The following is a 17,532-nucleotide window of genomic DNA, read 5'->3' on the forward strand; positions in this document are numbered from 1 at the left end:
GTTAGATCAGGAGCTGTTATCTGTGCGCAGCTGCCATGTTCGTGTGCTCCGTGTGTTTCACAGTGTACTCCACTTTGTTCTCATCTTTGCGCGATATACTTGCATAAAATGCAGATTAGCTTTAAACGTCCCCAGCTACGAGGCAATAATCAACGATTTCTGCAGTTCCTTTTCAACAGACGGTTGCTCTGTTCATGAGGTGCCTCACTACATGGAATGTCTGCAGACCAAGGGCCTCAACGCATTTCCGGCTCTGCGTTGAAAGGGTAAGGATAATGCCGCAACAAGGGTCAAGAGGAGGAACCATCTTTATTAAATTTGGATGGCACTTTGGCCTACGTAAGAAAGAGGAGCAGGGTAAAAGGTTGAAGGCAATGCAGTTTAGGTCCTGCCTAGGAGGCCGTTCCTCTATGTGTCAGAAAGTGGCGGGGAAGAACAGGGCATCCGTGCTTAGCCATGCGCTCCCTATGTTCTGCGCAGGGCTGGCGAACGAGATCACCGTGATCAAAAACCAGACGGGCAAGCTGTACTGCAACGTCACACTATCGACAGGCGGCGGCAGTGGTGACGAGAACCCGTCGCAGATCCGATGGTACAAGGGCGCCGAGCTCATCTACATGCTCACGTCAGAGGGCCGTAACGTGCCCATTCGACAGATGACGCACCGGCCCAGCGCCTCCTGGCGAGACAGACTGCAGGTTCGAGCCACGAGGCTACCCATCTGGCTGAGCATCGACCCCGTCGGGCTGCACGACCAGGGACACTACCAGTGCCTCGTCTACTACGGCACCGACGTCAAGAGGAACGTCAGCCACTTCCTGCGGGTCATAGGTCCGCTCCCGCTTTATACTTCCCTCCTCCTCAAAGCAGCAGTGCGCCCCTTCGAGATAGAGACCGAGAATGCTGCACTATTGTGAGACATTCCAGCGGCTAAAAAGACACGGACGAAGGTAGACGGGACAGGACGAACGCCGGACTTCAACTCCGGCGTTTGTCCTGTCTCGTCTACCTTTCCCCGTGTCTTTTGAGCCGCTGGAATGTCTCACAATAGTACTAGCAACCAACTAGCCCAGCTTTCTACGCTTAATGAGAATGCTGCATGGGGTAATGGGGGAAAAGCAGCTGCAAGAAATAATTTTCTTCACGTTGGGAAGAGTAGAAAGTTAGATTATGCCCTTCTGATGGTCCATGATTGCTGTGCATAAAGAACGATAATTTCTGTGCCAGTGGTAACGATATCAGAAAATTACTATTACGTATTGTGAGGAATTATTTTTATGATGCGAGAAGTTGTAGTTCAGAAATCGAATAATAAATTAACGAATATACCAAATTACTCTCACTTGCGCTCACCGATGAAATTAAGTCTTTTTTTTTTCTTAGACATCATTTCAATTTAGTTCCGTGTTGAATCACCGCAGGAAAAGCGGATGAGTAAGCAATGTTGACGTTTTACCCTTAGAGGTACCAAATACCATCCGTTCCTTTCATTTCAGAACCTCCTGAGAATGTGGTGATAATATTTGGCACAAGGCCAAAGGAAATTCGCCTCTCTCCAAACCAAAAAGTAAGGCAAAATGAAGGGGAAGATCTGTACCTCGAGTGTCACGTCATTGGAGGTGAGTGCACAACCTCGCCACATGTGTAATACATTAACAATACAGCATGTGGTGATTTCAAATGCACGCAACGCGCGTGTTAGGTGAACTATTTTGTAAATAGCGCTCTTTACGTCGGTCGGTATAGAACGCAGTGTTTCAAGCTCGGAATAAATTGCCTAAATTTTCAAATTGACCGCTGAAAAGCCTTAAACAAAAAAAAAGAGGGGGGCGCGGAAGGGATAACTCTATAGGAGGGATAGTTATTCAGTTAAAAGCTCTTACAAAGTCTAGTTAAGTGCGATTTTCTTCCACCAGTAGTTCGGTTTTCAGTGCCCGTTGATTGTTTACGTGCGTTTGATGTCATAGATATAAATTTATTGCTCGCTGCAGTTTTTACTAAGAACTGTCAGCATTCAATCTGTGCTTCATCGGCTCTTTACTTTAACACTAACCAAAGGAATACTGCTTTTGCTCGAGCCTTGATGAGCGCTGGATATCCCAGGGGGCGATAAGTATGGCTCTTAACGCAGGAAAACCAGAGCCTCGCATACGGTGGCTGGAAAGCGGCCGAAAAGGCAGCGTTTCGTATGGGAGCGACAGGCTGCTTAAAGTGCCACGCGTGCCGCGGCGATTGGACAATACCAGCTACACCTGCGAGGCATCCAACAACAACATTACAGAGCCGCTTCGAACTTCCGTGACAGTGCTCCTGAACCGTAAGTATGCCGAGATTGTTTCCCTTACGGAAATACTTGCAGATGTTATTGGGGAATTAATGAGCCGAAACAGATAAATCTGACCACGCTTTGTGTGTAGTTACCAGGGAAAAATTACTGGGGAAGTGGTGCGAGTTAAATGTTCTTGAGTTAAAGAGCTGTAAATTTATTCCCTAATTTGTAACGAGCACCCTTGCCTCAGTGACAGTTCGAACGGATTGCGTGAAATAATGGACGTAGCGACTGTTGCGAAGAAACAACAGTGGAGATGTAAAAAAAAAGGAAGCGTGCATTTTGTTTCAAGCACTGCAAAATCGGTTATATCTCGCCCGTACCTCGCTATTCCCCTGATGACAGGGATCGTAGCCATGATTTCATGCTGAACGAAGCGTTCACGAAAACGCATTAAACCTAAGGCGGCGCGTGGGCCATTTTTTAAGTTTTACTTTGCGTTCCTTATCTCTCGTTATTAAACTAATAAATTTGACGCACCTGCTATCAGAGCCGCTGATGTACTATGTAAGTAAAGAAATACTATTATACGTTGCGTTACCCTAACTCTGTTCGTATGTCCTCAGTTGGGGGTGAAGAATGTCTCTAATAACACCCTCCTTACGCTCGAAGACCGTTTTCGCAAAATAGGTTCAGATGCCATGGGTCCGTATCGCAGTTACAGGGAGCACAAGAATATACGTACTCACGGAACGCACCCAGGTACATTGTTCCAAGCCAGGAGTTTATAGTAGTAAATACGCGATATTCAGCTGAAATTGTTCGGCTTTTTAAAATTCATAGCTGTGAACTTGAATGCAGTAAAACTGCCGGCTAAACTAGGCTACGGCTCAGTTAAAAGATGCGACGAGTGCCGTTCTTGGAGGCGGAGACGCAGATGCTTACGCGGGAGCGGCATACCTGTATGCTTGGCGCTGACGCTTCCTACACTCTCACTGCTTGACCTTCGTAGCACGAACCTCGTCCGAGATGGCAGTTCAACATCCACCCCTTTCGACGAAGAAGCCGCGGTCTCTGTGCGTGCGTGCGTGCGTGCGTGCGTGCGTGCGTGCGTGCGTGCGTGCGTGCGTGCGTGCGTGCGTGCGTGCGTGGCGTTTCTAGAGAATGGCGATGGGTGGGTGGGCAGGAAACCTAGCGGCCCTGGGGGTTGCTGCGGATCAGGGAAACTTCCGGGCACTCTCCATGTTCGGAGGGCGCCCGGAAGTGCATCCAGCGGTTGGTGTTCAAGCACCCTCCGAAGCGCCTTCCTGTGTAATATTCAGGGTACCTGCCAACTTCTGCAGATATCACGGGGACACGAAGGCCCAGTGTGGGCTCTGTATAACGGCTGTCGCCGTAAATGTGGCAGCGTGTGGTGCTGGTTTTTGATATATTGTGCCCTTAGGTTTGTGAAGAACATCGGAGGGAGTAATAGTCACTGTAGCCTAAAAAAATGGTGCATAGCAGAGATTTGGTATTGCGAGTGGAGTAGAAAACAAATACTTTTGACTTCGGATAAAGGAAAAAATGCACACTAGGTTAAATATGAGCCAGCGTTCAATGCATGACGCTTGCGGTGCTGACGTCCGGTGATCAAGCTGCACCGGTGGCGGTCCATCCTGCCACGCCAAAAGAAGAACGAAGCAGTGCACTGCCTTTTGGCGTGTGCTAAGATGTACAGAATTTGCCAAAAGTAGAGGGTTGCTTCTGGGTCATGTTGTGGGGCTCGTTATCCCTTTGTTGAAGATCTCTAGAAGGTGAGACGAAATTTCCTCCTCTGCTCCCCTCGAAAACTTAGGACTTCCACGCACACTACAAGAGCCCCACCACACGGCTTAGTAGCTAACCACTGGGCTATATACTTTTGACAAACGCTGTACATAGCATATCTACAAAGTGTACATGCGGTTCCACAATAACTGTAATTATGGCGCGCATGAGGGATGTACAGTGATCACATACGTAGAAAGAGTACTACTACATTTAAAGAAAATAAGCAAATAACAGCCTATTTCTTTCCCGGTAGTTGAACTCTGCCTGAAATGACTACAGGCGCCAACACGCATCATTCATTCTCATTAAGGTAGAGCCGTTCGCAGAACTACACAACACAAGTGGTTTGCTTCTAAGCCGGTCATGAGGGCTCTCTAGCACCCCTGGAAGTACTAAGCTTCAGAGGTATAAAAACATGAGTTCCTCTCACATTTCAGAAATTTAAAAAGTTGGGAGTACAAAATTAGCCACACAGCAGTACAGAGCCCAGAATTAAGCTTGGTGTACTGTATAATTAGTTTTGTCAAGTGCTGTGCATCGCGTCCTCACCAATATTTATTTATTTATTTGAACATACTGCTAGCCTCACATTTGAGGGCGTCGTAGGAGAGGGACATCACACACACTAAAATAACACAGTTCAAGTATGAGTGAACACAAAGGCAATCGTAGTCCAGCAAAGCAATACGCATTATACAAACGCTAAAAGAAAATGACAAAACAGGAACAAGTCGCATATTTGAGGACTTATCGGGGTCTTTTTCACAGCAAAGTCTGAGCACCAATTCCTTTGTCATGTACTGCGCGTCGGAGCGCATGCTGGCGCTGCGGGGTTTCGAGCTCTGTCGGCAGTGCCCCGATTTTGGAATCAAAGGTTCGATTCTTGCTACGATCAGCGGGGCGTGGTTTCCTTTACTTTATTACATAACGGCCGGTCACTGATCGTTTGGGGTCGAAACTCAGATAACTACGAGAGTCAGCGGCAGTTTTTACGCACCTAGAAACCTTTTATACTGAAAAAAATTAAATAAACGCGCCATATTATCCATGCATACGTACAAGCAGTCCGTTTACAGAACCTTTAGGACGGCTCTGCCAAGCCGCTTCTTTTTGTCTACAAGTTCTGTACAATGTCAAAAAGGATCAGCAAAATTTAGACGGCCTCTTTCATATCATTTTGCTGGGTGAGTCCGCACCATTGGCAGCACTGTAAGGTCCAGTCTCCGGTCATCCTATAGCACAAATCGCTTTTCATTTTATCTCAACAGTGAAACCCGTGAATGTCAGCATCCGCAACAAGGACACTCCGCTCAAGGCCGGAGTCCTGGCTCGCGTGGAGTGCGAGTCGTACGGTTCCCGGCCGGCACCCCAGTTCTCCTGGTGGCTGGACGGCAAGGAACTGGTGAACAACTCCAGGAGCGTGGAGAACGACCTCTCCGTACTGTATTTCGAGCCAACAGTGCAGAACAATGCCCAAAAGCTGACGTGCATATCTAGGAACCCTCTGATAAGAGAGAGCGACTGCGTGGACATCTGGACGCTCGATGTTCACTGTAAGCACGCCTGCCTTCGCACTGTGCGTGTGGCACATTGCTCGCGTAGCTTCGCATGAAATGCGCTGGATGTGTTACTCTTTGCTATTTTTGTGGTGGTCATTTTCCTTTTAGAAAACGGGGCCCCACACATTTTTTAATGTTTCAAAAAGTTCCATTTTTTTGCGGTTTAAGAACATCTTGAAGAAGCGTAATGCAATAAAACATCAACACTTATTTATCGGTGAGTATCACGGCCTACCGAAGCTAACAGAAAAATTGAAGTATAATGTACCGCCCACGGAATGATTCCCCCTTCATTACATATCGAGCTGCAGTCTTTGCCAGGATTTATATTACGTAGATTCCTTTTCCGCTCAACAACTGACTTAAATGGCGTTCAGTCGGCAGTCATAAATCAGAGCAGCTCGGATGATGAAATAAAGGAGCCGTCAATTCTCGCAGCAAATGTGTTAGCCAGCTGCTATGTGAGGCTTAAATGAATTCTTGGTTTTGTTTTGTTTTCTTTCTGACATAGTCAAGCCACAGATAACGCTGCTGTTCAAAGCCGTCCGAGTGCAGTTTGTGAACATCACAAGAGGCGCGACTGTCTCCTTGGAATGCCGGACTTCGGGAAACCCTCGTACTGGGAACATCACATGGTACCTCAACAAACAGCGGTTGCCGCGGAAGACTTCGCCAAAGAAAGGGATGTTCTTTCGGGATCCATCGGTCGTGGATATTGTCAACGCCAACCGAAATCACAGTGGGAGTTACTCCTGTTCGGGATCCAACGCTGTCGGCAGTACCACCAGCAACGAGGTGTACCTTCGAGTTCTGTGTACGTCTTTTCGACTACTATGTATATATGCTTATAGACCAAAACGTTTTTAGCCAGCGCCTCCATCGTACGGTAGGCTATTAAAAGTAATTGGTCAATTTTTGTGTGTTAGGCTTAGACATGAATCGGTTTCTTTAGTTATCATCCTCATCAGCGAATAGAAGAGTACTGCAGGGCAAAGCCCTCTTGCGGATATCTCCATGTGAGCCAGTCTTTACATCAGCCCTGACCACGTAATCGCACCCCTGACAAAGATAAATTTCCTAGATTTATCTCACCGCTTGACTCTCTGACGCTTCGGGGTAGGTTTCCTTCTCTATCACTCACTCTTGCAGACCACCGGCTGTCTGTTCTGTGCGCTGCACGTTCTGTACTAGTCCATATCATTATTCTTACTTCAGCCAAGATGCCATAAACTCGCCTTTTTTTCTGTAATCGCGCTACTTTCTTCCCAGCCCATCTTTCTTTCCTATGTCCAAATACTAAAACCCTTCAATTCACAGTGCATCACCTTCACCGTAGCACGCCAGATTCCTTCTTAGAGTGCTGTGATGAAGTTGTATCAGAGTAAAAGGACCACACAAATGTAATACTTTCGCCGTGCAGTAGGCTAAAATCGAAAGTTTGAATACGTAGGGAATATTAAAAGTCGTCAGCTTCTATCGAAACGCTAACGTTATTACGGGATTGCATCCGTATTTGCAGTCATCCATCGATCTGACCTCCCCAACTTTGATAACTATTACTGCAATACAATGCTCGGCTGAGAGCTAGTTCCCCCATCGCTTCTTTACACGCGCTTTATGAGAACAGAATCCTGAGGCTTTTGAACTTTGTTCCATACACCCTCGAGTGTATGCTTGCCATCCTTCAAATCCTTCGCAACATTATTTCTCTTGACTGATGCGCATAAAATAAGGCAAACCATCCCTCATGTACGATTCTGTTGTCCTGAGTTATTCATACCAAGGAAGCTACGCAGCGATACAGTGGTGTAATGAATACGAAGATATAAGGGATAACGGCGGATGCTGTGCACCACTGACGAGACAGGGCCACGCAGGTGGCTCTGTTTCAAGGTGCTCTGAAACTTCCTCTCTGCTCCTTCCTGCGTTTCTTCCGACCTGCCCTTCTCTTTCTCAAAGTCATTTGACCAGATTCACTTCACTCGTATTCGCTCGCACAGAACAGCGCCATTGCTCAGTCTCCCCACGCGAGCGGAAATAAGAGCGCATTCAAGAGAGCATCGCCAGGAAAAATATGTGAAGAAAATTCTGCGCTCATTTGTGGTCCACAAAGCATTAAGCGCGCTCCGTCTATAACTTTCCCCTGTCCATTTTAATTGAATCGGCCGCAGATCTGGCGTCTGATGAACATGGGGGAGTTTCACCGAATGACAGCCATCTCCTTTCTTCCCTGTTGTTGCGATTTTAAATGAAACTACGACAACCATTACTTCTGGCAATGCATATGAATTAATGGGTCTTGCATGAACATGGCCTCCTCCCTGGTCCGGCCGCGACGCTTTAACTTCTAGCACGCTAGAATTGCCGAAAGGAGAAAGAAAGGCCCGGAGTAAAAAAAAAACGACAAGTCCGGAGAACGCGTTTTGTTGTCTGCTTAAAAGCAGAATCGCTGACATTGTGGAAGAAGCCCGCGATGCTTACGAGAATGCGTGCGCTATTACCAATTCCAAAATTCCGGTTACATGCGCTAATAGCTCTAAATAACTTCACCTGAGGATCAACCATTCAGAGCATTACTAATTTCATTCCGCCTATACCGGTAGCTCTTCGTCCCAAATATGCTTGGCCAGCATGAGCTTTCTTAGGGGGGCGCCGACATAGTGCAAAATTCTTTTACAGTGCATGACACATTGCATGGTGGCCTTCCTCCTGTTTAAACAGCGCCACCGTTTAAGTGTGTCCAATTCGAAAACTTGCTTGTTCGCCTTCTGGTCCATAAAGTTGCTATGCAGGCATGGGTCCGGTTTTCTCACATGGTATCGCTGCAAGGACTGCATGAGACGCGCAGCCTTAGGCTGCACAGGCTTCATAGACATTAGGCTGCATAGGCTGCTGTGGGGAGGGACCGCACTAAGTTTGGCGTTCCGATCTTTTTGCGGCGCATGCAGATGAGCCCGAGTGCACACAGGGCGCGGACAGCTACTTGTCCGCCGCCGTGGACGAAATGGTGCGCGTCCCGTGCCGTGTGGCCGCAGACCCGCCCCAGGTGTCCTACTCGTGGTCCTTCCGTAGCAGCCTGGACGAGATGGCCACCAGGAACCTGACCGCGCCCAGGAACGGCAGCGGCGGCCTGCTCTTCTACCAGCCTAAGGTGGCAGCCGACTTCGGCACCGTCTACTGCTGGGCACAGAACGACATCGGTCCCATGGCTAAGCCTTGCATCTTCCACGTGGTGCTCAAAGGTGCGTGTGAAAGGGCTTCGCTGTGCACCCAAGACCACGCGTGCACAACGGGATCTAATTGTCGCTCGCACAGACCAGAAGGAGAGAGGCTACTAGGGGACCTCTTTGCAGTTTCGATTGCCTGAGTTTATATATAAAGTAGAAGTGTCAAAAGCCAACACATACGTACATAAAAAAAAGGTTCTATAAGTTCCCTCACATTTTCATAAAAGTCGCCAGGTCCCCTGAGCTGTATCAAAAACGCTTGAAGTCCTAACCACATCATGTCAGCCTTTGTCATCCGTTTCTGTCATTCTCGATTGCAATCATATGCGATCTCTGCGACTTTAGAAGGGAATTTGTCAGGTCAGTGAGGGCAAAATGGCACCGCTGGAAGGCTTCGCTTTTCGAGAGGGTAATGAGTTCCGAGATAATCATTGCAAAAGGTTAAACAGACACAGCATGGTTATATATTAATCAGTAACCATTCGGAGCATTGTAAGTAATGCTCTGTTCTGGTCCTCTTCCTGCGGCCTCCCGAGAACTATCAATGCGGGAGGGAAAAATAAGGAAGCCCCAGACAAACAGAGGCGGCTGCTTCGAAACGAAAAATGAATTAGATCCCCTCTGAGTACAGCAACAGTGGGAATGAAGCACAGCAACTGTCGGCTGGAAACAATTGTACTCTTCTTATGCATTTTGATATAGAATTGCTAGAACGGTGTCATTTCATACGATGAGAGGTTGACATTATTTGTCTCTGATCCCGCCTCTTTTCCTGTCCTGGTTCACCTTTTCAGAATCAGAAGACACAATGACATCATACGTTCTTCTCGCAGTCATCATCACTTTTTTGTTCGTGCTTATTCTGGTGCCCGTTGTGGTCGTCATCGTTGTGCAGACAAGGGAACGGGACGTAAGAAAAAAAGGTGAGAGGACACATGCCGGAAGCCTTCACGCTTTTTTTCGACACCGGAAGAAAAACAGCACACCGTTTCTATAACCAGGAGGTTGAAGCTAAGCTATGTACTTACTTCGGCGCCAGAAACAAATTTTGAGTTTGCAGTCGAGATCGGATAAGATTTCCAAGAAAGCGGTTTACTTTTCTGAATATATTTTTTAAGCAGCAAAGAAGTGAAAAGTGAGCATACACTGCTTTCACGCAATGAACGTTAACTATGATTGAAAAAAAATTAGCATAAACTAAATGTTTAGAGCAGTAAAACAGTTTGAGTGTGTTGCTATAGTGCGAAACCGTTACCTTACAAGGTGCCGGTAAAGGGCCTTTAGCTTCGCGATTTTTTTAGCAGGCCCTACTTGTTGCTTTTTTAGAGGTATATGGCGGCGAAAACTTTGCTCAGTGTGAACAAGTCACCTGAAACAGTACGTTTGTTGTTAGCCACCTACTGGTTAACAAACCCCAGGTCCCGCAGTTCGTGCTAAATTGGTGTTGCGCTCAACGCCGCATACAAAACATACACGCCGCTAATCCGCACTCTAAAAGTTGTCTTGTATCCCTTCCAGGTCAAAACGCATCATTGCCGGCGGTGACACCCAAAGACCACACCCTGCCAAAGTCCATGTACGGCGATCATAGTGTATGAACCCATGTGCGCGTGCGTGTCTGAGTGTGATTTATAGTTTCGCTGATTCGTTTCAAGACAAAATGATCTCTTTCTCTTTTCTTTTTTGTGCTCGACGTGGTGACATAACAGCGACATTTTTGATCGCTGAAGTATTACGCACCTGTCAATATTTTCGGTTACATTCAGTTCGAGAGAGACAATTATTTAAACGGCAAGAGAGAAAGGACGAAGAAAATCTCTTCCCTCTCCCCCCAAAAAAGGTGCCGGATTCTCGTTTGTCGTACAGTGAGGGTGAAAGGTCAAAGGAAGGCTTTGTGCTGACGGAGAAAGAGTGGAGAAGGACGAGCGGAACAGAAGAGGTGTCGCAAATTTTCATACTGAGTTGAGTGGTAATTATAAATGTTTGCTGCCACGCACACAAGTCATCTAAGCAGAGTTTGGCCAAGTTTTGTTTAACGCTTATTTTCGCTGCAGTGGAAGAAATTTTTTTCTCGGTGGTGGTAGAGTGGCCCTCCTGAGAATATAATATGCCTGGCATAAATAGCTAAACTGCTTTCTTCGAAGTTGCAGCCACTGAAGGTTAGCTTTACCATTTGAACCACGTTTTGAAATGGTTGAACTACGAAGCGCCTTATGCATTCTTATTTCAATTCCCAATCACAAGAGGTGGTCATGCTATCACACAATAATTACTTTTTCTCGTAATCCTGTCCAAGCGTATGAAATTAACGCTACCAGGTTTGAACATCGCACTGGCGTAGACGTTTCATGGGCCGTTAATGGGGCATACACACTAGCGCACTGCAACGGTCACAGCCAATGCGACCAGCGGCCGTAATATCGCGCCTTCCACTGTTCCGCGATACTGTTTAGAAATCTGAAAAATAATCATTGGAGTAGCTTTTAGGGATCTCGCCATCGGGTTTTCATTTAACACAAACAATTTCTAACCAAAATAGTTTCCTTCCCTCTGCTGCCTAAAAATAACTGATTACTCTTAGTAATAATTAATGCAACATGATTATTTCCTCTCAAACTTGAATGCGCTCAGTGTGGACAGAACAAGGACGAACGAGAAGAGGGAACAACTGGACGCAGCGCATAAAAAGGCGCGCGGAATACTTCATCAACCTTTCTGGAAAGGCTCTTCCTAACAGCACCAGACAGACGTTGGAAAAAGGGTCAAAATTCGCCATCGAGCCGAGAGTTCAAGCGGTCGATTACCTAATGATGGTTAGCTCTGTTACCGTATCGCAGATTAGGCGCGGGAAGTTTGCATCAATGAAGCAGTAATATACGCTCAAAGTTACATCCCAGGCCCCAGGAAAAATGACCCGATGAAGGAGGCTGTGGCCTTCCTGGAAGGCGAAGGGTGCGCTACGTCCAGTAGTAGTAGTAGTAAAAACATTTATTTATTTATTTATTTTTTCAAGAGGAAGAGTTAGGGAGTAGGGGGATGGGGATAGATAGATGTGGAGCTACAGTGGTCGGTCTTCCCTAGTCCAGGATACCGTTGGCCTCCGCCGCTGCCTTGGCCCTCGTCACCAGCATAAGCTGAATGCTCGGGTCGGAGTCAGCCAGGAGGGCCTCCCACTGCTCTAGACTAGGGCTATTTACCTTTGGTAGTAAAGGGCTTTTTTCGCAGCCCCAGGTGGCGTGGTACGTTGTGGCGTAGCCCCCACACCACACGCACTCTTTCGCGTATCTGTTCGGCCACATTTTGTGATACATGGCTCTGCTTGGGTAGGTGTCTGTTTGTAGTCGTCTGAGCGTGGCGGCCTGCTCTCTGTCGAGGATATCCGCCGGAGCCGAGTACTTCTTGCGCGCTCCCAACAACGCCTTCATTGCCTCCCTTTAAGATTCTGGCGTGCTGAAGGGTTCCACCGGCAAACCCGCCCTCCGGTTCGTGAACCCTCGGACAACGGTGTCTGCCATGAGATTTCCCTCAACCCCAGTGTCAGGGACCCAAATGATGGTGTGTTGAATGTTTGTGTTGTTTGATCCATGTCTGTGTTGTTTTTGTTCGAAGAGGATACTCGCGGCTTTTCGGCCGATCCTTCCATCTCTGTACGCCCTTGCTGCAGCCTGAGAATCCGTGGCTATCCAGTAACTCAGTCCCTGCCGATTGGCTTCAGTCAGGGCTAGAGCTATGGCGATCTCTTCCGCTGCTTGTGTTGTCCTTGTGCGCACTGATGCGCCAGTAACTATATTCCCATTGGCGTTCACTACTGCTACCGCCCTAGCGTTTTCCTTCGTTCTGTACTTGGACGCGTCAACATACAGAACCATCTGTTTCTTCTTTAGGAACCTGTCCAACTCCAATGATCTCGCCGCCCGTCTTCCTTCGTGGTTCTTCGGGTCCATGTTTCTGGGCACTGGTTTAACCAAGAAAGTGCTCCTAATTTGGCTGTCAATGTCTGTCTTGTCTTCGCCCTCGTCTTCTGCCGGGTATCCTAGCTTGATCAGTAGTGCGCGGCCAGCGGCTGTTCTTTTAAGTCTTTCCATTTGAAATCTGAGCATGGTTTCGCTGTGCTCCTCATAGGTGCCGTACACCCCCATGTTCATCAGCTTCTCTGTCGAGGCGCAGGTCATGACGCCTAAAACTTGCTTATACGCCCTTCTGATGCATGTTTCCATTTTGTTCTTTTCCCCTTTGTTAGGTTGTAGGTACGGACAGATGTCTCTCTTCATTCGCCCTCGTTCTTTCAGCACTGAGCGCATTCAAGTTACAAAGAAATTCAGTAGCAAGCAGCCTCTTTCCTCTCGTTTGTAAGATTATTTTTCGGTGTTAAATTCTTAATAATGAATTTACTGCTATTTTACCGGCCCGACTAAAGCGAAACAGCTTGTGTACAATAACGTGACTTCCTTGCGAGCACTTGCTGGTCCGGAGTTACGTGAGTGTTAATGAAGTGTCTGCTATTGAAAGTTGTCCGTCACGGCAGTAAATTGAGAGAAACCGGTAAACACTCCGTGCTAAAGCTTTGCTTGCCGTTTGTGAGCGTGGCATAAGTTGAGTGCAAGTCTTTACACACTGTTTTTATTCGCCGCTTTGCGCGAACGAAGTTTCGTTGCGCTTTATGTTGGAATGTACGCGAAAAAGCCCTTACCTAGCATTTCATTTTGCGCACAAGTTGAAATGCGCGTTGGAGAACAGGCTAAATCGCGGGGGAATTGATCTCCGTCATGCGTTATCTGCGAACTTGTAACATATCTGGTAGTGGCTAAATACTGACTCATGCAAATACTGGCGTGTACGTAGGTCTTTAGGAATAATGGCAGAAAGGAAATCTGTAGGAAAGCGGAAAAGGAGGTCGTAGCTCCACAGGTCAGATGCAAAAGTGTCTGTCCACAAGAGCTCAACATACATGGGAGCAGTCATCGCATGGGAGCTGAATTTGCATGGTGGCCCCAAAACACTACCCTGTTCACCCAGCACTGCACCTTTGTTTGACATTCTGCGCGACTCAGTGTTTTCCCGACTGCGGTGCCGTAGCCCAGAACACTTTATGAGAATTCATTCTATATCTTAGAAACTATATAGTGTCAACGAGAGAGCAGTGAATAGCCGAAGCCACTTCTCCACAATGGTCAGCTTAACTTTCCAATGTTACTCAAATTTGCAGTTGTGATGATACAAATCCGACGTGCTCGGTACGATATTTCTTCACAGGCAGGTTTGGGCAAGGTACATACATCTCTTTTTATGCGTATATAGACTACTTACACGACCGGCAAGTCCTAATTATTGTATTACTTCTCTCCCTATATTCGTCGCTGTATGAGTTCAGCTACGTTTGTCTACGACGTTTTATACCTTAACAGGCAAAGTCCTTGCTACAGCTTACGGCTGCAGAGTGTTTCGGCTACCACCAGGAAAAATTGTTCCCGCGCTGAAGTTTCAGTTCTACCAGACGCTGGTCCCATGGAATGCACAATCCATATCCGTCACTGCGTTGGGAGATCCGCTTTTTTTTTCTTTAGTTTGAGCCAGCATATACATTTTATCTGCACATGTCCGTTCAACATGCCGGACGCCTGGCCGGCATGTGGGATACTGGGCGCAACGCTTTTCCCTCGTGCAGTAGTTCCGCTGGAAAAAAGCAGGCTAGGCCTTTTCGGTGGTAGCTCTTCAGCTGTAGATTTCTCTTAGTAGCAAGTGCACCTCACTGCGACCGAATTAGACGCAGAGGCCGATTTCCCAGCAGCAGTTCTTGCGTAACTTCTCTCACCTACTGGCAGGCCCCTGTACGCCGGGTTGATACGAGACGGGAGCCAAGACGGAAGCCAACCGCGTTTTATTTTGCGCTTTAAAACCTCTGATTGCATCCGCGTAGGTGTCAAAGTTAGTCTTCGCGCATCAGTTCGTAGGATCTCTGCTGCCCCGCGACTTCTACGGTCTTGTGGCCAGCGCAAGTTGCAGCCACTTCACGCCTGACACCTTAGTCAGCAGATGCAACGACCCCTTTCAACGGACTTGAATTCCGCACCGCCTCAACCTCTGGGGTCGGTAACTCGGCGCGGCGGTTCACGAGTCAATGTCGAGGAGCACGAGGAATGAAACAGGAGTGAAAGAGAAAGGCAACATTGGGCCGGCATTGAAAACTACCTAATTATGCTCGCAGATCACTGGAAAAATTATAGGAATTCACGGATGCATGTGAGATGACAAAAGGTTGCCTGCTTCGTGCGCGCTGTTTTACAGTTAACCGAGGTTTTGTGTACAGCAAAATAGGTGCTGGACTCTCAAAGCTGCTTTGTTCGTATGGATTATCTTCGCGACTGGCCAATCCGGTGCGCTTGTCAATCACGAAGGCCAATGAAACAAGAGCACAGGCGCCAGCCAGTCGCAGATCAAGGCCTGTATAGCACAATGGTCGACTACAATTATAGTCTGATTGCTATCGTTCTTTGTTATTGGTTAGCTCCCACAAAGCAACACTCTGCCAGATCTGGGATCGGCAGCTCGGTAAGGTCAATAACACCTACTGTACTTTTTGCCTGCGTCCTTTTCTCGGAGCTCAAAGCCATACATCGGCACAAAGACACGATGGCGACTGGGGATAGCGAGGATTATTTTCCACCTAGTGCAGTATACAGTACAGGCAGATCACTCTAACAGAGAGATTAGCCTCCATACTACTCTGAAAAATTCACAGCTTTTGACATGAACGACCGTTCTCGTATTAGCCTTCCATACCGCTGTATATTACATACTCTCATGTCATATCGCTAACATCTGTCGATTTTAATTTGGAAGCAATGAAGTTGTAGTTATTTTCTGCATGCACTGTTAGCAAACACGAAGTCGATCATCATGTGAAGACGCGCATAATTGTTCTGATCAACTCGGCTTAAAGTATCACTTTGAACTAACTCGTCATTCCTACTTTCCTCTCACCACACTTTTCCCTTCACTTCATCGCTGCTTTTTTCTGGAACTGTGATGATCAAGCTGGGCTGTAATTTGGCATTTATATATTTTTTTTTTGTTTTCTGGGGGTTCACTCAAACGTTTATGCCTGGAGAGGCATAAACATGTGGAGCGTGTCGAGTCAAATACGTTATGTGGAGAGAAGGGAGAACAAACATGGAAGCCAGCTGCGGTTGGTGTTGGGCAGTGGGGACTGGTCTCTACCCTCTTCGTTCGGTGGACGGAGGTGACGTCAGTACTTCGGGGTTAGACGACTGTGCAGCGTTCCCTCTCTGAGGTGCGCCGGCGGTAAGGGAACCCGCCGCCGAAAAAGTGTGACACGTCAGACGCCTCTAGATATCATTGCATTAAAGTGTGACACGTGAGACGCCTCTAGATATCATTGCATTTCGCGTTACAGTGTTGTAACCATGGCATCAATTTATTTATCTTCTTCATAATGCAGTAATCAAATTTAGCGCAAGTAATGAACCGTGCAGCCCTAGTCTTTCTTCTTTTTTTTTGCGCGCATAAACGCGATGTCAGTGGGCTCAAAACGCACAAATCCGCTCCTGTCTGAGCAGCGATGGAGCTCACAGCCGAGGTTAGCGTTAATCACGCCACCTTTTTCTTCCTTGCTCTACCTATTTTGGATTTTTCCCCTGCTGTTTAGCCTCTCTTCATTTTGCCTCACCGCGTTGACTCTCTCGAAGGGGGCATTTGCAGACTTCCTACTTTTGTTCGTTTGATCAACGGCACAACTCAATAATAATGCCCCTCATTACATTTTTTTATGCGTAGCGCTATCGCTTCCACTACCGCATCTCCCAAGAGCTCACTGCGCATGCGCGCGCTCGACGTGCGCAGCTGGTAGTGTCCGACAGAAACGACGAAGGTAGAGGTGCGCGGTAACGCTACGCAAATGTCATAAACTGCTTTCACGCGTAGCTAATCGACCCTCGCTTAATGCTGAGTAGTTCGCGCTGAGCAGTCGTGCACAGTGTAATGGACGACTACCTGCATTTGAGACGCTTTGTGGAGAGGCGTGGGGGTCGCTTGTGTTGTCAAGATGGTACCCCGGGCTTCTGCAGAAGGTCAGCTCGAGCCCAGGTCGCCGAACAATATCTCGCATTCTTCTGCATGGGTCACGCCTTACGTGCTCAAGCAAGTCTCTTCTTTTTTTTCTCTCTCGACTGCTCAAAAAGTTCTGTACGTACCATTGTCTCCGAGACGGTGTTAGGGTCACCTTTGGCGCGTAGAACTGAAATTTCCAAAGAACTGCCCTTTGCGTGAATGACGAAACCTATCCGAATGCTTGCGAAACCGTGCACAGTACTCCGTCTGCTCTTGTGTAAAAAGTGTTAGAGAAGTAATGAGACCGACTTCGAGGTTGGATTAACATGTACGAGGGTGCGTATTTATATATACATATATGTATTATACATAGTTTACGGCAGTTGACACTTGTATAAAAGTTAACTCGTCTTTTTCTTTTTTTTGTCTGACGCTGCTGTAAAGCGACATCTGCAGGTTGATGTACATGGCGAAATGAAATAAAGAATGATAAACACGTGATTAAAAAATGTTTTTCTTCAGCGACACACATTCTAATTCTAATTGAAGCTTATACAAGACAGGAACCAATAAAATGGTTTCAATTTTTTTATTACTA

At 47.2% G+C, this 17,532-nt stretch overlaps 1 protein-coding gene across 1 annotated transcript; it reads left to right on the forward strand.

The window, feature by feature from the left end:
- Positions 1-410: 410 nt before the first annotated feature.
- Positions 411-10,519, forward strand: LOC149350521 (B-cell receptor CD22-like). The gene is made up of 8 exons (XM_089575546.1): positions 411-831; positions 1,497-1,619; positions 2,132-2,317; positions 5,350-5,634; positions 6,152-6,454; positions 8,589-8,882; positions 9,662-9,790; positions 10,386-10,519. The coding sequence occupies exons 1-8, from the start codon at positions 411-413 to the stop codon at positions 10,463-10,465; spliced, it is 1,821 nt and encodes a 606-aa protein (XP_089431672.1). The 3' UTR covers positions 10,466-10,519.
- The last annotated feature ends 7,013 nt before the right edge of the window (positions 10,520-17,532 follow it).

This window comes from Amblyomma mixtum, chromosome 3 (assembly GCF_055824585.1).
Source record: "Amblyomma mixtum isolate Tamu chromosome 3, ASM5582458v1, whole genome shotgun sequence".
Classification (NCBI taxonomy): Eukaryota; Metazoa; Arthropoda; class Arachnida; order Ixodida; family Ixodidae; genus Amblyomma; species Amblyomma mixtum.